General features: G+C 53.4%; 6 protein-coding genes across 6 annotated transcripts; 3 read left to right on the plus strand and 3 right to left on the minus strand.

Annotated features, from left to right (window-relative positions):
• Window positions 1-18: 18 nt before the first annotated feature.
• On the minus strand, window positions 19-447 carry LTHEOB_7273 (Secreted protein Nis1; the record flags this gene model as incomplete). The annotated part of the gene is made up of 1 exon (XM_035516621.1): window positions 19-447. The coding sequence occupies one exon, from the start codon at window positions 445-447 to the stop codon at window positions 19-21; it is 429 nt and encodes a 142-aa protein (XP_035371720.1).
• A 1,410-nt stretch (window positions 448-1,857) lies between these two features.
• Window positions 1,858-3,667, plus strand: LTHEOB_7274 (Amino acid transporter; the record flags this gene model as incomplete). Its single annotated transcript, XM_035516622.1, has 5 exons — window positions 1,858-1,983; window positions 2,038-2,108; window positions 2,162-2,763; window positions 2,818-3,134; window positions 3,197-3,667. 5 exons carry the CDS (start codon window positions 1,858-1,860, stop codon window positions 3,665-3,667), a joined length of 1,587 nt encoding a protein of 528 aa, XP_035371721.1.
• A 133-nt stretch (window positions 3,668-3,800) lies between these two features.
• Window positions 3,801-5,076, minus strand: LTHEOB_7275 (uncharacterized protein; the record flags this gene model as incomplete). Its single annotated transcript, XM_035516623.1, has 2 exons — window positions 3,801-4,553; window positions 4,609-5,076. 2 exons carry the CDS (start codon window positions 5,074-5,076, stop codon window positions 3,801-3,803), a joined length of 1,221 nt encoding a protein of 406 aa, XP_035371722.1.
• Window positions 5,077-5,990: 914 nt separating this feature from the next.
• LTHEOB_7276 (MFS transporter) lies at window positions 5,991-7,777 on the minus strand (the record flags this gene model as incomplete). Its single annotated transcript, XM_035516624.1, has 5 exons — window positions 5,991-6,284; window positions 6,393-6,739; window positions 6,789-7,297; window positions 7,348-7,449; window positions 7,500-7,777. The coding sequence occupies 5 exons, from the start codon at window positions 7,775-7,777 to the stop codon at window positions 5,991-5,993; spliced, it is 1,530 nt and encodes a 509-aa protein (XP_035371723.1).
• Window positions 7,778-10,570: 2,793 nt separating this feature from the next.
• On the plus strand, window positions 10,571-12,198 carry LTHEOB_7277 (Cation efflux family protein; the record flags this gene model as incomplete). The annotated part of the gene is made up of 2 exons (XM_035516625.1): window positions 10,571-11,884; window positions 11,938-12,198. The coding sequence occupies 2 exons, from the start codon at window positions 10,571-10,573 to the stop codon at window positions 12,196-12,198; spliced, it is 1,575 nt and encodes a 524-aa protein (XP_035371724.1).
• Window positions 12,199-15,914: 3,716 nt separating this feature from the next.
• On the plus strand, window positions 15,915-17,162 carry LTHEOB_7278 (uncharacterized protein; the record flags this gene model as incomplete). The annotated part of the gene is made up of 2 exons (XM_035516626.1): window positions 15,915-16,333; window positions 16,382-17,162. 2 exons carry the CDS (start codon window positions 15,915-15,917, stop codon window positions 17,160-17,162), a joined length of 1,200 nt encoding a protein of 399 aa, XP_035371725.1.
• Window positions 17,163-19,111: the final 1,949 nt, after the last annotated feature.

Here is a 19,111-nt window from a genome sequence, read left to right on the forward strand (position 1 = left end):
CCAAAGGAAGGACCTTTTCTACAGGCTGCTGACATAGTCCTCAGAAGTAACATCTCCAATGCAGGTGGTGACGTTGAAGGTCGAGATGGTCGGCATAGAGCTGGCGCCGTACAAGCTGTACAGGGCGGCGTAGAAGATCTTGTCGGAGCCCTTCTGGACGGATTCGGGCATGGTGAGGGTCAGGTTGAGGTTCTGGCGTTGGTTCGACAGCGCGGGGCCCAGGTAGGTAGAGCCGATGACTTGACCGATGGAGCCTTCGTGTCCAGGGGGGATGTCGACGCCGAAGGCGACGGCGACGTCGTAGACGGACTGGATGTAGATCTCGTTGATCATGATGGCGGTGAAGGTGTCGCCAGGAGCAATGGTCGAGGGAACTTTGACGCCGACGAGGCGGGCAGAGGCCCCGAGGATGGGGAGAACGGCAGCAAGAGCGGTGGCGGCACGCATTTTGGTGGTTGTTGATTGAGTTGAAGCGAGTGCAGTGATGAACGAGGGAGTTTGTGATAGTGGGGAGACTGCTGAAGTTCGGTTCCACTGAGAACTTTATAGCTGCAGGCTCATGGTACACGGTCTATGGAGAAATTGGTAATGAGCTGCTGCAAGCCGCTGGTCCATGACAAACCTCGACAAGTTTCTCCCATATTCAGCTTGTCGTCGTACGAGCTCATTCCTTCCGGTGTCTACAGGGTTACAATACGAAGAAAGATTCTCTCAGCCACATGGTTGGCATCTAGCACCGGTGATCGGAAGTCCGAGTATTGCTGAGAGGCGCAGAGGTGAACTCGGGCTGCTCAGGCACTGGCGTTGAACGGTGTGATGTGACGTGACATGGTGTTGCTATTTTGGGGTGACGCTGGGGTAGAAGGATTGGCCGGGGTAAGCAGCTAAGGAGCGAGCGATGCTTGGCTGACAGCTTAGCTGGTGCACGTGTCGGTTGTAACGTGTCAGCGTTGTAGCATTGGTCTCGGAAAAGCAGCGTGGATGTCTTGGAGTACACGAGCTGCCCCAGTTTGCTGCGCGTTGTTGTGACACTGCTCCGCTCTTGGAATCTGGTCGCGGCTAGCCTGGTTGGTCTAGCCTGAGCGTTGAGTTACACAGCAGCCGCCCCGTACTACCGTCTCATGTTACACTCGCTGATGAGCTGGAGAATCTCCGTTCAGGGATGGACAAACACAAAAAGACAGCGCTGGAGGAGACTCGCGCCTGTTGTGAGCTGAACGACCCAGGAATCTTACACTTCCCCTCGTTGTTTTGATCGAAGCAACGCCACCATGAAAGGGCGGAAACATGCATCGCACTAGAGGCGAACACTGAATCCTTGCTACTCAAACATCAGCCAAGCTGGTGTAGATGCGGATATTATGGCGCGCTCGAATGTCTCGCTATTGTAGGTATCTTCACATGAATTACCAGTATTCCGAGAAAAGTTACGTCCAATCGCAGCGCTCATTTTATTAGTGTGAGGAGATCTCCTTTGCGGCTCGTCACGCAGGCCCTTCGGCGGGCGGGCCGAGGCCCAAACATTTACAGGCCGCGTTCGTTCCCCACTCATGCATCAACCACTCAACATCAGAACGCTAGGGGATCTAGAATAAGCCAAGATGGGAGCCTTTCCATTTCAAGCGTCTCAATCTTCAAGCCGCAGGTATTACTCGACGAGACACGCAACATTGATTGCGATCGATTGGTCGATCGTCTTATCGGCGGCTTATCCACTTGACTACATATTGCCTAACCTTGTGGCACGTTAATTATCCGATAGGCAGGTCTGAGTCGATCGCGCGTTTAAAAAAACCTCTCGACGTCGCTGTTTCAGTCCGCTTCGTATTTTCTCTTCTTTTTCTGCCAACATCGATCATGGATATCGACGCGACGGTGAAGAATGTGATCCCGGCCGAGGAAATCGTCGGCGATGGGGGCTGGGGCGATACGGCGAACGATGTGCGCGACATGCAGCGCTTGGGGAAGAAGCAAGAATTCAAGGTGTGCACAGATGAACTACCGTCACCGCATGCTGATAGCTAACGAGAAACACAGCGGAACTTCGGGTTCCTGGCTACCCTCGGTTTCGTGTCCATCTACATGGCTACCTGGGAGTTTGTTTTAGTGTATGCAGCCTTGCAATAAACCAATTCCGGCGGTATTGACGAAACAATGCCAGCTCCCTCTCGGCCGGTTTCATCAATGGAGGCTTCGCCGGTCTCTTCTGGACATTTATAGGCACAGTCAGCTGCTACGCCACCATCGTCGCCTCCCTCGCCGAAATGGAAAGCATGGCGCCGACTAGCGGAGGCCAGTATCATTGGGTCTCCGAGTTCGCTCCGCCACAGTATCAGAAGTTCCTCAGCTATTCAGCCGGCTGGATGTCGACCCTCGGCTGGTTGGCCAGCTTTGCATCCAGCTGCTTCGTTGTAGCTACCCTCATCGAGATCTGCGCCGAGGTAATCGCGCCAGACTTCGGCTTCACCAACTGGCAATACACGCTCATCATGCTCGCACTCATCGTACTCACCATCTTCTTCAATACCATTGGTGCCAGTTCGCTGCCCATGTTGGAGACGGCTTCGTTGTTCGCCCATGTCGTCGGATTCTTCGTCATCGCTATTGTCTGCTGGGTCATGTGCCGTCCGCTGAACTCTGGCACTGACGTTTTTACCACGTTTGTGAACAGCGGGGGTTGGAGCAACATGGGGACTGCCTGCCTTGTCAGTCAAGTCACCGTCATGTACTGCAACCTGGGCTCGGATAGCATCGTCCATATCTGTGAGTGCTCGCCGTCCGGATGATAAAGCATAGACAATCTGACTCGCCTGATAGCCGAAGAAGTAGAGGATGCCTCCTGGATCGTCCCGCGGGCTATGTGGTGGTCCTACGTCATCAACGTTTTGCTCGGCATCATCATGCTCATCACCATGCTTTTCTGCATTGGATCTCTAGAGGCCACATTGGAAGCCGACGCTCCGTACCTGAACCTTTTTGTGAACACTGGTTCGACCGGCGTTGCCCTGTTTCTGACCATCATTCTTCTCCTGCTCATCTTCGCCGGCAACATCACCACACTGGCAACCGTTTCAAGAGAACTGTGGGCATTTGCAAGAGACAAGGGCTTTCCCTTTTCCGGATGGATATCTCACGTACGCCATCCCCCACCGCCTCGAGCTTTTTTCAACCACTGACACACACGTCCTCCAACCAGATGAACCGCAAATACGACATCCCCTTCAACGCCGTCTACCTCTCCTCAGTCGGCGCCGGCATCCTCTGCCTCGTCAACCTCGGCTCCACCCTCGCCTTCAACATCATCGTCTCGCTCTCCCTCCTGGCCCTGCTCTCCACCTACATGCTGTCCATCGGCTGCGTGCTGCTGCGGCGCATCAAAGGCGAAGCGCTACCGCCGGCGCGCTGGAGCCTGGGCCGCTTCGGGCTGCCCGTCAACGCCTTCGCCTTCTTCTACTCGCTGTTCGTCATCGTCTTCAGCTGCTTCCCGACGTCGGTGCCCGTGACGTCGACGGCCGACGCCAACTGGGCGCCGGCCATCTGGGCGGGCGTCATCGTCGTCAGCGTCGGGACGTACGTCGTGCACGGCAAAAAGCACTTCACGCCGCCCGTCATGTTCGTCGAGGGGATGAGGACGGAGGGCGTCGGGATCCAGGCGACGACGTCGTGAATGATGATGATGAAGAAGAAGAAAAGTAATGATATTCTCGTCGTATCGCAAAAGAAGAAATAATACAGCCAATATCCATCCCCCCCAACCCAACCAACCAACCAACCAACCCGCATCGTTTCCAGTTCCCCCTTCAAAACAAACACGTCCCCTGACACGACCCCACATACACGCCCAACACCGACACACCCGGGTCGTCAACCAGATTGAACAAGTCGGTGCTGCAGTCCTCGTCGGTGATCTGCGTGCAGATGCCCGTCGCGTAGTTGTAGGTCCAGGCCGAGCACGCGCTGTTGTCGTCGCACTGCCCGCCGCACGCCTGCCACGAGTCGACCGCGGTGGTGGTGACGCCGTCCGCCGCCCCGCAGTTGCCCGACACGTTGCACAGGATCGTGTACTCGCATGAGCATGCGCCTGTGCCTTGGTATTCGTCCGTGTTGGTGCAGCCGGATTGCGCGACGAGGTCGACTGGCGGGACGGCGGATGTGGGGGCGGAGGTGGGGAGGAGGGGGGAGGAGGACGAGGGCGTGGAGGTGGTGGATAGAGAGGGGGAAAGGGAGGGTGAGAGCGAGGCGGACGAAACGGAGGGTGGCGCGGCGGGGCTGCTGGAGGGGAGCGTGCTGCTGCTGGGGATCGGGATGGAGGAGGGGCTGGAGGGGACGCTTGAGGGGATCCTGATGGAGGAGGACGAAGAAGAAGATCTTGTTGAAAGGCTGGGGGAAGCTATAGGGGTGCTGCTGGGGATTGATACGGAGGTGGTGGAGGGCCTGGTGGAGAGGGTTGAGGGAGTTGAGAGAGTCGAGAGCCGCAGAGAGCTGCTGCTGCTGCTACTGGCTCTGATGCTGCTGGTGGAGGTCCTGACTGACGATGAAGTGGTTCGGACAGTCTGAGGCCGAGGATTAGTCGGCTGTATAAGAGACGAAAAATTGCATTCCACTTACAGGAGTAGGCGCCGCAACCCAGGTAGTGATTGTCCTGGCCGTGGTCCTGACAATAGTCACGGGATCGACGAGGCACCCGCAGACACCCTGCACCCATGCGGTCCCGCGCTGCGAGATCATCTGGCTGTAATAGTAGTTGGTCCAGCTATATCCTTGCCTTTTGACCTTGTCCGAATGTGTGTGCTGGACGTGTCCAGGACGCGGCTTGTCGTGAGCTCCAAGGTGGGCAAAGAGATCGGTAGGAACACTGCGCTTCGACTGGGTACGCGAGGTCTGGGTGACGATAACCGTGGCCGTGGTCGTGGTTGTCGTCGTCGGACCTGGGTACCTCGAAGAGCAATAAGACACGGCCGGTGAATAATCTGCCACCCAGTTCGCAACTGCGGCATATTGAGGGGGGCAGCTTTGCGCAGCTGTGCCCGCAGCATAGAAGCTGGTCAAAGCAAGCACGACTGAGGAGCGGCGCATTGTGACGCTGAGCAGTGTATTCAAGATAGCGGAGATGGAGTGACTGATGTTGCGACAAAGCCGGATCTTCCGTGATTCTTAAATATAGTACTGGGGAGAAGAACAACATTCAAACCATTCCAAAGACTTTGCGATCCAGATCCCATGTCACACACCTAGACGCAGTGAAATTCTCATATCAAGGTGGCTGTGTGTGTTGATGTTTCTGCATGCAGCGCTCCCCTTGAAATTACCAATCACCTGATCAAAAAACTCCGGGGATGCTACTCGGTAGTACATTAATTAAAATAGGCTGAGCATGCGTCGGCATTATTGGCCGGGGGTACGGCAAGCATTCCGTGGTCCCGACATATGGCATTGCCGTTTTCGGAAATTCCCCATATTTAGCGAGAAAAGCGCTACTTTAATCGCTATTCATCTCCTGGATCGCAATGATGCACAATCCAATACTAGACAGGGGAAGCAAGAATGTAGACCTCTCCGCGATATATTCTGTCGATTTGGCGCCCTTGCGCAGCCATGTTCCAAGCCGGGGCAAAATTGCTCTCTTCCAAAACAACTACGGAATAGAGATTCTTGCCTTTTACCAGAGCTCATCAGCCGCACGAAGTCAGCAAATGCCTCACTTTTGCTGAGTAAATTTTTTCTCAGTGATGAAATCAGTATTGTGGTAAGAGAACCAGCTCGAGCTAGAAGCCGAGAGAAGCAACCCCCCTCTCTCATTATCGTCTCTACATACGGTCGTGTCGGTAGGAGGATTAATTTCCGCGCAGACTCCCAGGCCCGCATCCGTGTAACCCTGGATTCGGATTACTCCATGTGGTCTTAACCCACCCACATATTCGCGACCTATCACATTTATTACCCGAAACCACGGATTTCACAACCCTCGCACCTGGTAGCATATCTTTCCCCTAATTCTCCGGTACGGGTGCCGGCCACTTGGCTCTCCAGAGCTTGCCCCAGAACTGGGTAGGGATAACGCCGATGATGGTGGCGCCGGCGATGATGGCGGCCTGGCAGCCAAAGGTGACGGCGGGGCCGTTGAGGTGCACCCAGTCCAGCTGAAAGTAGAGCACGGTGAAGCCGCCGACGACGCGCCAGAAGTTGATCCAGGCCGAGGCCAGCGCGGCGTGGTGCGGGAAGCAGTCGAGCACGTACGCCGAGATGGCCGTCATGCCGCCCAGCGTCGCGAAACAGGTCATTCCCTGCCCCGATCCGTGTTAGTGGTCTTTTCTAGCAGTCTTTTCTTCTTCTGATCCCCGCGTCGTACAGCAAGGGGGTTAAACATTCTACCGACGGAGAAAGCCACTTACCCATCCGAATGCAAGACCGACCCAGCTCAGGTGGTGTTGCAGTGTTTCGCCAAAGAGGACCAGTCCGCCTACGCCGATGATTACGGGGATGTAGACACCGTTCAGACGGTTCTCGGGCGAGTGCGTGCCGCCGTGGCTCTTCATGTAGCGAGTGGCGATGAAATCGTTGAACCAGTGGCCCCAGAGCTCAGCCGCGACGGTGCCGATCATCGGGGCGAAATGGATCATGGCCAGCGAGACATACGAGAAGCCGTAGCCGCCAGCTTGGACTGGTGGAAGCACAAATTGCGAGATTGTGGACACGAGGCCGATCGTCCACATGGTGAGGGGCATGACGAAAAGGGCGGCTGAACGGGTCGTCAGCTGGAGACTTTCAATCGAAATATGCTGACTTACTTGGAGCAAACAGGTAAGGCCGAGCAAGCAGCGAGTACTGGTGCTTGGTGACAGTCCAGAGGCCCGGACGGCCTTTCACGCGTGCACCTTCAATGCCGAGGAGAAGAGAAATATGGCGGAGCATCGACCTGTCCTTGGGCTTCTCCGACGCGTTTCTTTCGTAAAGAGTCTCATCTCCGAGCAACACGACCATCAGCAGACTCAGCCCGTAGAATCCGGCGAGGACGCCAAAGTCCTGGCGCCAGTTCAGCTTTAAGATGAGCAAGCTGGAGAAGAAGGGACCCAAGTACGGCCCGATCAGGAATGACGCAGCCCAGATGTTGACCTTCCGAGCCCGTTCATGGAAGAAGAACATATCGTGAATGATGGACAAGCCAATAACTTGAGGCGCAGCACCAAAAAAGCCCTGCAGCGTGCGCATCGCCGTGAAAGAAGCATAGCTGTCGGCGAAGGTAGCCCCGATGGTAACAATGAGGGACAGGAGCTGGGACCAGAACAGAACCGGAAGTCTGATAAGTTATGTCAGTGACTTTCCTGAAGTGAGGGTCGCTTTTATTACCGTCCGTAGCGCTGACACAAGGGCACCGCGAAAATACCACCCGGTCCTTGCATGAATATTCCAGGGCTCATAGACTGAGAAACCGCCTGCACAGACATGTGCCTGCAACATCACATTAGTTGCACGTCTTGGTGGGAGATATGGTTACGCACCATTCTGGGGCTTGCAACTGGAAGACGACAGAGCCCCAGGTCAAAGCCCAATCGGACAAAAGACAACCAGGGATCAGGGCACAGAGCACAATGTGCTTCTTGGTCCAGCTCCAATTTAGGGGATCATCTGGGCTTGAAGAAGGCTGAGGGATAAGTACGGTCCCGTCCTTGCCGAGGATGAGCTCCTCTGAGTTGGAGGTTGACAGGCCGCGCTCAAGCTCCGACGGCGCCGGGGCGTTGAGCCTGGTCGACGTTTGCTTCTCTGCTGAGGAAGCCATGGCAGAAAGCTCTGGTGTAAAGAGAGACCTGGTACCAAGAAGAGTGCTTGCCGCGGACGGCCTGGGGCGACTGGGAGAATTTATGATGAGAGCCAAGAAGCATCAGTCATATCTTGAATAAATAGACGAGGCGAATAAGAAAAGCTGAAAGCCACCAGGTATAGTCGGAAAAGTTTCATCTTGAGGTTCACCGAAAGGGTCGAGATAGTGTGCATGATGGACCTATCAGAACCACACACGGCAGAGATGGCTTGGTGTAAGACCAAAGTATCGGAAATGATCAACGCTCTGGCTTCTTCAGCGCAGCCTATCACGGATGTTGAGCTGACTTCGGCTGACGCTGACTGTGTCCGAAGGTGTGCTGTCCCGGAGGGAGGCGCCGTGCGCCCTGTCACTAAGGATGAATAAACCGTAGGGCGGCAGGGCTTAAGCTGTCAAGGGGCGTCGGGAAGCCGACGCCAGTCGGCATGGCGATCCGACGGAAAGGGTGTTCGGTTCTCCAACGCCCTATCATCGAAAATTGTCGGGCCAATCACGTACGGCGCGCAGCCGAAGTGCATGGCGACTATTGGAGAACCAGGGCGAGTTGCAGTCGCTGTAGGGTTTAACAAGCAGTTGCACGAGCCTCTTGGCGAGCTCGGAATGTTGGGGCCGTGACTACTTGTGGTGGTCAAGGTTCTCCGCAAGCCGGCCCCTTCGCTCCTCCCATAGGCTAGAACATGCACCCGACCAGGATGCCACATGTTTCATATCCATGCAGTAACTCAATGGAATTGACGTGCTCTGTCCCGATGCAAGGGAAAAAGAATTCAGTCCGGCCATCGGCTCTCCCAGTTTGCCATTCCTGAAGAGTTTGCCGCCCTTCAAATACCCAAATGCGAAGAAGTCATCATCGATCCCGTCTTGATCTCACTTGCCTACTTGCCTGCTAAGCAACTCAGTGGCAACACCCACCATGTCCTCAACGAATTCAAAGCTACTCGGCACACGCGCGAACTCAAATGCCACAACCTGAAGCCGATCAAACTTTTCTAAAAAAGAAAAAAGAAAGAAAGGAACAAGGAAGAAGAGCAAACCAGCATTGTTTCGCTGTCTCTCAACAAAAGAGTTCGATTTATTTTGGAACGTCAGAAGAAGTCAAATGTCTCTTTCGTTGTCGATATGGATCAAAGTACCGTGCGGGCCGGCGACTTCCCCTCCATCTACAAGAAGCTGCTAAAGTATTCGTATAAACAATCTAGCAGGCCCGCGCTACGTGCGGATCTTTTGCCCAGATGCAGCCTTGGTGTGAACGTGGTTTCCCGCACCCGCCTGCCGTCTGATATAAGCTGGGCTCACATCATCCAGTTCTAGCTAGCTACGTGCAGGGCACAATGGAAGATGAATAAGCTGAAGAGCATGCTCTTAGCGAGCAACTATGCCAGTGAGGGCATGCGGTGTCGAGTAACAGGTGGATATCGAGCTAGACTGATGCGCGAATGCGCATTTGATGAGAAAGGCGGGTAAGCCAAGGGGTATTACACAGTCTGCTGGGTGAGTTCCCGCGCTGACGTGTGGTGGTGAGAATATAGTTGGCTGACCGAACTTTCGGCTCATGGACAGCTAATCAGTACCGTCAAAATTCAAGTCGATTATTCTTGCAAACTTCCACTGTCAGATCTACGGTCCGGAAGGTATTGGCGACTTCATGCCCCTCCTTCGCACGGACTCGTATCCATCGGATACAGTGTATCCGCTTTTTTTTTTTAATATGCACAAACGGAGCCGCACGCTCTATTAGTTCCATGGCATAATCACCAAGGCTTACAGTGTGTATGTACCTATTGTACCTGCAGCAGCATATTCTATTGGCCATGAAATACGCTCTGTAAAGTTTACCATTAAGGTTTCTCTCATGCTTATTCTCTAGCGAGTATGAATAGATGTTTGATTGTAACAGGAGCCACCACAACTGTTGCTGAATCGTCATTATGAGCACATGACTAGGACAGCTATGCTCTCAACTTAAACGAGATTTGCATATCGAACGAGAAAGAAAAAGAGTTCTCGCAGTGGTTGGGGTGTTCCCCGCATTAGTTGCCAGCAAAACTTTCAGCCCCTCACAGATTCGGCCCGCAGTAAAGTGATTGACAGGCGGTGCACGTGCCGTCATGAGTGCGATAAGCACTCATTATCGGGCAGGGTCGATATAGTTGGGCAGGCCGTTTCTAGATAGGTGTTTCACTGATGAGCATAGTGCAAGCTGACCGGTGGCTCTATGTCTGCCCCGCGTGGTGTGAAGTCAACCTTGCGGTGGACGGGGGCAGTGCAAACAGTTCTAGATCGCCGGGGGTCAATCTGAAGCGGAAAGTGCTTTATGCGCAGATGGGCGGACGAATGAAACCAGGCCAGATAAATAGACACGGTGTGCAACCCCGGCCAGGTGATGTCGGCCAAGAGGCTCGTCAATGCGCTGAAGCTCCGTCGCCAGATCCTCCTCAATGCTTGCGGCGCACCCCGCTCGGCGTTATCAAGATGCGCTACGTGTAGGCGTTATAATTGCAGCTTCGCCCGTCTTGTGGTGCTCGTCTGTGGCCTCTTTTGCATGCCCAGTGATGCCAAGGACGACGCATCCGTGCTAACCGGAGCTCCAAGACTCTTCGCCTCTGATCCAAGCTTCCTTGCCCATTTCGCTGGTCCTCTTATTTGCTCTCGGCCCTCCTCAGCTCTTCTTCTAAGCTTCGCCTTCCCAAGCTTCGTCCTCTCAAGCTTCGTTCCTGAGCCCAAGCCTTCGAGTCATCCACCACATCAGCAATGACTCCGGACAAGAACGACAGCTCTCCGATCCCTGGCCAGGGCAGCCAAAGACCTCGAGCAGGCTCTGAGCATGAAAGTGTGCGATCCATGGTGCGAATTCTCGAGAGAAGGGCATCCGAGGCGTCGGAGCATGCCGCCGCCGCTCAACACGTCCGCCAAGTGAGCGCGCAACACGCTCTGGTCGCCGTGCCTGCAAGCCCCGTCCAGACTCAGCTCCCTGCTGAGCCTGTGCCTGGATCCGACGAAAAGCAGGTCGTCCAACCAGAAATCCAACAGGCCACCCCTGCTTACAGCGGAGGTGAGCCGTCACCCAGCTCGCCCAGCCGCCAGTCGGTCGATAGCTCCCGCAGCAAGGTCAACCTGGAGCCACGGCAAACCGGCGACGCCATTGCGCAAGAGGAAGCATCAATCGGAGTGACGGACCACTACGGGCCGGACCCGTTCGGGCTGGCGGCGCTCAAGAACGAAGCCGTGTCGCGGCCAGAGATCCGGGCGACGCGCGGGCTGTGGCAGCGGTCGCGGGCGCGCAAGGTCGAGTCGTTCTACGAGAAGCAGAACGAGCTGATCGACGAGCTGCTGCAGAGCGCCGACGAGGAGCGGCTGCACGAGGAGGACCAGACCAAGAACGGCGGCAAGGTCAAGTTCGCCGTCAACGCCTCCTTCGTCGTCAACTTCTGCCTGTTCTGCATCCAGCTGTTCGCCGCCGTCAGCACCGGCTCGCTGTCGCTGTTCGCCACGGCCGCCGACGCCTTCATGGACCTGGTGTCGTCGATTGTCATGCTGATCACGTCGCGCCTGGCCAACAAGCCCAACCCGGTCAAGTACCCCGTGGGCCGCCGCCGCATCGAGACGGTCGGCATCATCCTGTTCTGCGCGCTGATGACGACCGTCGCCGTGCAGCTGATTGTCGAGTCGGCGCGCGCGCTGGGCGAGGGCGAGCGCACCGACGGCCACCTGAAGATTGTGCCGCTGGTGTGCGTCGCTCTTGCCATCGGCGCCAAGTTCTGCCTGTTCTGCTACTGCTACGTCTACCGCCGCTACCCCGCCGCCCACGTCTTCTTCATCGACCACCGCAACGACCTCGTCGTCAATGTCTTCGGCCTGACTATGTCCATCGTCGGCGAGCGCCTGGTCTGGTACCTCGACCCCGTCGGTGCCATGTGCATCGGCCTGCTCATCCTCTTCTCCTGGGTCTCGCAGGCCTTCGACCAGGTCTGGCTGCTTGTCGGCAAGTCGGCTTCGCGCGAGTTTATCAACAAGGTCATCTACGTGACCATGACCCACGACCCCCGCATCAGCAAGGTCGACACGGTACGTCTTATTCTCCCCAACCTCAAACTGCTTTCTGCTAACCCCATACCCAGTGCCGCGCCTACCACGCCGGTGAGCGTCTCTACGTCGAAGTCGACATCGTCATGGACCCGGAGATCTGCCTGCGCGATTCGCACGATGTCAGCCAGACGCTGCAGCGCAAGCTCGAAGGCCTGGCCGATGTCGAGCGCGCCTTTGTCCACGTCGACTACGAGCACGACCACAGCGTGCACGACGAGCACAAGCCCCTCTACGAACACCGGGAGCCGCGCACCTTTAAGCAGATGCTCGCTGGCCTGATCCGCGGCGATTGAGACAGCCATCTTGAAAACTGAACCAAGAGAACAAATTGCCCAAGGTATACCTGATGGATGATGACGATGACGATAATCACCACTACATTTTAGTTCTGACGCTTAGAAAACCCCCCTCTCTGAAATGAAAGTCCTGCTTTTCGGAGGAGTCGGGTGTCCCGCTGGGCTCTTGTCTGGCGACACGCCCGGCTCCTGCATTTCCCCGAAAGCAGTCCTGACTGTGCCCGTTCCACTTCTTGCTCGTGCAAATGGTGACGATCGTACATCCATAAAAAAAATGCGCTGGCAACAGTGGGCCTTGAACGCCGGCCGGATATCCCCTGGCTTGTAAATCCGGATAGTCACGCGCCACGAATCGGCAGCTGAGCCAAGACCACAATGGCTGACCTTTGAAACGCCCGTCGGCATACGCCGTACTGCAGAAATGCGGCTCGGCTGGAGTTGGCAGGAATCTGGTGGTTGAAACGTTGTCGGTTTTGCTTCATCTGCCGCCCGTAGCGCTTTGATACCGCCTGAAGCGCGCATCTCAAGGCACAACTACAACATCCAAAGCCTGTGACGTAAGTCAAGAAAGAACGCTTGTGTACGTCGCAGCTTGCGTCACTTGGCGAACGGACGTAGGAGAAGAAAGGTAGGTCCTGAGGTCCAGCTGGCCGTGGTAAGTACGCCTTGCCCAACGCTTTTCAGCCTCTAGCATTGCTCAGACGGCCGCGCACAGCTGGTCTGGCGCTGGCAGAATTTTCAAATTTGCGGTCAACAGGTTCTCGAACAAGAGATCTGCGGAGTACATGGGCTCTGCGATATAGATCGACAGGCTTTATTAAATCATACATGGGTAGCTGTTCAACTTCTGCCCTGCTTCGACTCACAAGGCGTTCTCGGCTCGTCCGCCTCCGGCAAATGAATATTGGAGATATCGTTCCAGAAGGCCTCAGTTGCAGATCATCAGATCTAGCCATTCCCGGAGATCACGAATCTTGCGAGCTTTCAAAGATGACTGGTTCATCGGATGTCTATCAAAACTCATATTCGATTGAGGTTGCGCTACACCACAACAACAGAAACGTTTTAGTCGAGGAATCGTTGGAAGACATTAGGGAAGCCTACCTTCTCGATGAAGGGCTGTATGGGGAAGAAGGCGTGGAAAGCGATGAATAACATTCGTAGTTTACTTAACAATGATTCTATACCATGTTTCGAAGCATAGAGCAAATAAACAGAGAACATCTTTGGATAATGCGCAATCGAAATGCCATACGCTATACCAGCTATCAAAAATACACCCGGGCGGCAACTTATTTTTTTGACAATATCATAGACTTAAATGCCGGATCCACCAATCAACTGCAAGCGCTTGTCCACGACCACAACAAGGGCGAGCCTTTTCTTCGCCAGCATGAGTCAACTAATCAAGTTTGAGTTTCCCGTATCAACCAGACTGCCGGATTGGACGACTCTCGGATCAGTATTCATGACTTCTGGTATTAAGTGAATAATTCTTTTAATAGTCGTCTCGATCCATCCCTTGCATTAGGCGCAAATTGCACATCCGATCGACAATCGCGTTTTTGTGATGCAAGAGGCTAAAATTATATCGTTCCACGAGCCTATGAGATGATAATAACGGTCTGTAGGAATGCTAGGCTGTGACGCTGTGACTCTCGCGCGGCCGAGCCCCCAAATTCACCAGTCGTTGAATCGACTTGAATATGTTCTTTTCGCGGAATAAAGATGTGGCACATTCAGAATATCATTTAGCGTATTCGAGGACGAAAGTGCATATTCCGTTAACCTCTCTTTTGAATTTACAAAGTTTTAAGGGCTATTAATAAATTTGTAATGTCTTTCAGCTGTGCTATGCCGCAAAGTCTCCTGCATATGCAGGAGTTGTATGTGTAACCGAACTTCCCCCTTCATCCACTGAGTTCTATCTGAGGGTAGCGATGATATCATTGATACCTCGCGTATCATTGGTAGCCGGGATGGATGCCGATCTAAGCCTCGCTGTGCTGGTGTGGCAAGGCTGTGATCATACTCGAGAGTGCACAGACAGCATTAAATGTTTCACAGAATACTTTGGAAGTTTTACACAACCCAAGGCAACAATGGTACACAGCAGATCACTGCGGCTATTGTACACAGACTTGAGCTTACCACCTGTCGCTTTTCTGCCGTTCCATCTTTAGTGAGTGCCAACGTAATCCAGCCATTTACCAGCAGACACATGAGGCTGAGCCCTGGCTTATTTCTATATGATCGTTCTTTCCAGAAAGTATCTCTGATGTTGCAATACTTAAACTCAATATCCAGAGATTTCTCTTAAAAAAACCAATCAACATGAACGATATTGGATCAAGGTTGGTGAACTACCCCGAGCTTGTGATTGTGAAGTAGACTGAGAAGTACAGCCTCAGTTTAGTCCCTTTGGAGTCGCTCTACACGTATGCGCCACCCCCAATGTCGGAGAGAAACGATGCAGCAGAAAGAGTGTCAGAGGACATTGCCCAGAGTTCCAGACCCGCCTTGCGCACCGATCGTCGTACATCTCAAGACCTGCGCACCTCATTGCTCACATCCAGCCCCGGAACCCTCGATCCACAGGAATCACGGGACAACCAGGCGCCTAAAAATCTCAAGGAGAGAGTTGGAAAGTATCTCAACTCAATCATCAAAACCAGGCTCCCGAAGGGTTGGCGTTTCGGGGCCCTGCTCGCGGTTATCATGTCTTCTTGTGTTCTCACAATCAACGTCGCAGTCGCCATTCTTTCATGGGTTTGGACTCGTCACCGCGGATACACGTCGAACAATAGCACCAATTTACACCGGAAAATGTACAACTGTCGATAACTTGGGACTCGTCGTTCACTTGGGCATCAACATTGTCAGCACTCTCCTGCTCGGCGCCAGCAATTACTGTATGCAAATTGTCTGTGCTCCCACCAGGAGAGATATAGACAGAGCGCACGAGAAGGGTGCTTGGCTTGATATCGGAGTACAGAGTATCTCTAATCTCAAGCACATCAAGAAAGCCAAGCTATATGCATGGTTGACCCTTGGATTATCCTCTGTTCCTCTTCATCTCATGTAGGTTATCTCTTGTTCCAATGAGTAGTTGTCGAACTAATGAAGATAAAAGCTACAATTCGACTTTCTTCACCTCCCTTGGCATAAATGCGTACGATGTCTATTTTGCGACCAGCGGCTTCGAAAAAGGCGATGATTACGACCTGAATTTATTTCCCGACATTTATCATTCGTCTGCCAATAAGAGTGGGGGTTGGAGCGATTATACCAAGTACTATTTGACATATTCCTCGAACCCCTCCCTCATCCAGAGAAATGCGCCATTGTTTGAGCGTCTAAACAATTCAGACTGCATGCAACGGTATGGCGAAGACTTCATTTCAGACAGACGCAACTTGATCCTGGTCGTATCGGATGACGCCAATCGGACAATGTCATGGACGAACACGGACGTTGGCGGACTGGGAGGTCCCGGAGAACACAACAGTGTGAATCACACCAAAGCCTGCGACGACTACTACTTCACGGAGCTACCGTCCATACCTCTCGGCCCCATGTTCCTTAGTTGTTTTACCAAATCATCTCTCATAGGCGTAGGAACATACGCCAACGAAGTCATTGCCACGTCTGGGATTAACCGACCTGATGCTTACTACTGGATCTGCTCACACGATCGATACACCAGCACAGACATGTGCAGCGGCCATCTCTCGGACTTGAGAGCAGATGCACGTTCCTGGACCGTATACGGATTGCCCATCGAGTATTGTCTCAGCGAAAGAGTTGAACCGCAGTGCAGCTTCAACGTCAGCTTGACGCTCTTGACTGTCGTGATTATCTTTAATCTAATCAAGGTCTCTTGCATAGCTCTCGTAGTCCTCCGAATTAAAGACAAGCCTCTGATCACGGTCGGAGACGCCGTCGCAACATTCATCGAAGAGCCTGATGATTCTACGCGAGGCCTTTGTCTGGTCAGCAGAGGCATGGTCGACAACCAGCATTGGAAAAGGCAGAGAGAAGATTTGATCAAGTCTCCTGATACTTACAAACCGGGGGGCGTTCGGTGGTATAAAGCAGCAAGCAAGAGAAGGTGGCTGTCAAGTTTACTCATGTAAGTCATATCCAGCACACCCCTCATTCTACCACTCACAGTCTCCAGGGTCATTGTCGGTATTGGAGTCATCCTGGCGCTCTTGATCTACGCCATCTCTGATCTCCGTCGCCGCGGAGACAGTGACTTGAGATATCTCTGGAAACTTGGACTGGGCAAAATCCATTCCGCCACCCTAATTCAGGGCTGGGCAATCCCAACCACCGGTGACTCAGCCGTCACAGGAACGGTGCTCATTGCCAACTTACCGCAAGCACTGCTGTCATCCATATACCTCGTCTTCAACGGCCTGTGCACCAACATGCTCTTGGCCTTCGAATGGAGCAAGTTTGCGAGCGACAGTCGCACCCTCCGCGTGTCTGAGCCGCGCGGCGCCCAGCGGTCCACCTACTTCCTCCAGATTCCCTACCGCTTCGGCCTCCCTCTGACCATCCTCTCTAGCCTGCTGCACTGGCTCGTATCACAGAGTATTTTTCTTGCCAAAGTTGACGGATTGGACGCCCGCGGTCTGCCGTCCAACATCGGAAACGTTACGACTTGCGGCTACTCTCCGTTTGGCATGATTTTCACCTGCACGGGAGGGCTCCTTCTTGCTCTCTTTGCGGTTGCTCTAGGGATGCAGAAGCTCAAGCCGGGCATGCCACTGGCTGGAAGCTGCAGTGTCGCCATCTCGGCTGCTTGTCATGTGCCTGATGGGACGTCGGAGCTTGAGCCGCTCATGTGGGGAGTGATCCCGAAGCACCCTGACGACGCGCATTCTGGAGTTGAGCACTGCGCTTTTGCAAATGAACGCTTAGAGAGACCTCTGCCCGGAAGATTGTACGCTTGAAAGGTCTTTATCCATTGGTCTCTCTGAAATTCTCAAAGTTTCCTCACAAGGGCTAGAAAGCTCCCCGAGGTAGCATTTCCCGTAACTTGACTGCCAGGAAATGGATTGATAACTAGAGATAGGGATGATGATATTTCACACCTGACCTACTCCTCAGAAAAATGAGTGCAAAAAAGAGAACAAGATAAAAGGAGTGTCGCCGGATTGGGGTTATTCAATTCTTTACTTCGCCCAAGATTCAATGTTTGCGTTCTCCAGCATCTCTATTGGCTCAATGTAGTCTTGGATCCTTCTTCCTTGGTCCAAAGGAACGTCACTGATGTTTTGCTGCTGCATTATTTCGTTCTCCCTTCGTTGACTTTGGGCAAATGCACGTCCTCTGGTGGGGGTTTTGAGGAACGACTGCAGCGTAGTCTGTGCTGGGCGAACTTCAGAGGGATTCACTTCCGAAAATTCATCCTTTGAATTCTTCAGTCTGTTGTCCGAAAGATCCGAGAGAGGTAGTGTACGGCGCTCTCGATCTGTTTAACAGGTTAGCAGGCCATAACCCTGCGGGAAGAACTGCTGACCAGACTTACATTGAATGAGATAGATTATATCAGAAATGTTAAAGAATAGAAAGCGGACGAGGGACGAGAACAGAAAAATTGGAAATAGCAATGTTGCCCATGCAAACCGTATTCCCAGTTTGCATACTTTTCGAACGCGGTACAGAGCATTCCTGCGGTGATTTTTCTCATATAGAATTATTTGTATCTGCCGTTCTGGATCTTCCTGGGCGATACCGTACCCCGGTAGATTGCGTCCGGGTTCGCGCGAGACTTCGTAGGCAAATGGATTGGCCGAGTCGCGCTGTGTTGTAATTGAAGCCCCCCTCTTCGGCCGATGGTCGGGTCTCATGCTTCTCAAAGCATAGTACACCTCGCTGATTTGGATGCCGGGATACTCGAATGCCACATAAGCCACCCAAAACCACGCCACTCTCAAACGTGCACCAAAATACGCTAAGAGCCATGCAGTGTGTCCCGTTTCTCTAGGCTTCGGGGGTGTAGCTAATGCTTGTTTCGGAATCATGGTTCGTGCAAGGATACTTCTGTGGATGATTGATTTTGAACGTGCCCTCCGCCATTGTTCGATATCACAGGCAACCGCTTCGATGGCTGCTCCAATCGTACGCTCATACATCCTTGCGGTTGAGTCCGCACCGAGGATCATCAGACAGGTGACAACAAGAGCGATTGCAGCAGTGACCGCCATTTGTGTCCACACTGGTTTCTCAGGGGCTCCATTCATGCTGAATATGCTGGCAGCGAAGCTCAAAGGAAGGAACACCACAGTGACAACTGTGAATATCCGTACCTTCTCTGCTCCAAGAAGGTTGACGTCATTTCGAAATGATTCTTGCGTCCTCTCAAGTGATGATTTCCAGGCTTGTATGCTCGCCAGGTAGCTTCTCAGCTTTCTGATGTGCCGTTCATTGTGCCCGAGGACCTTGTTGATTGTGTGTCGATATTTGCGTTCGTCTTCTTTCGTCCATCGCGGCTGTTGCTGACCACGCGCTGTTTCTCGATTGTTCCAATTCTGTACTTCTTCCAGGATGGCGCCAAGATCTTCTTCCACTTCCTGCAAGATGTGGTGGAATCTCTGCCAGTTACTCGAAGACGACCAATATTCTTTGCTTCCGGGTATTCCGAACGTCAAGGTACCATCTTGAATCCCTAGCTCCTTTCTTGTTTCATCCAGTATCTCTTTCGTTGAGGTGGTTATTTCGTCGAGCATTCTGTCAAAGAGAACAAGCTCCAACACTTTGCGTTGCTTCCAATGATCTTGCGAGGTCTCCGGAAGGCTCTTTGAGGTAATTGGGCTGATGTGATCATCGAGGGATTTGGCTGGATGAATCTCTACGACGTGGCAGGTCCAGTAACGGTCGAAAAAGTCACCTACAAACC

This window comes from Lasiodiplodia theobromae (assembly GCF_012971845.1).
Source record: "Lasiodiplodia theobromae strain AM2As chromosome Unknown scaffold_21, whole genome shotgun sequence".
NCBI classification, from domain to species: Eukaryota; Fungi; Ascomycota; class Dothideomycetes; order Botryosphaeriales; family Botryosphaeriaceae; genus Lasiodiplodia; species Lasiodiplodia theobromae.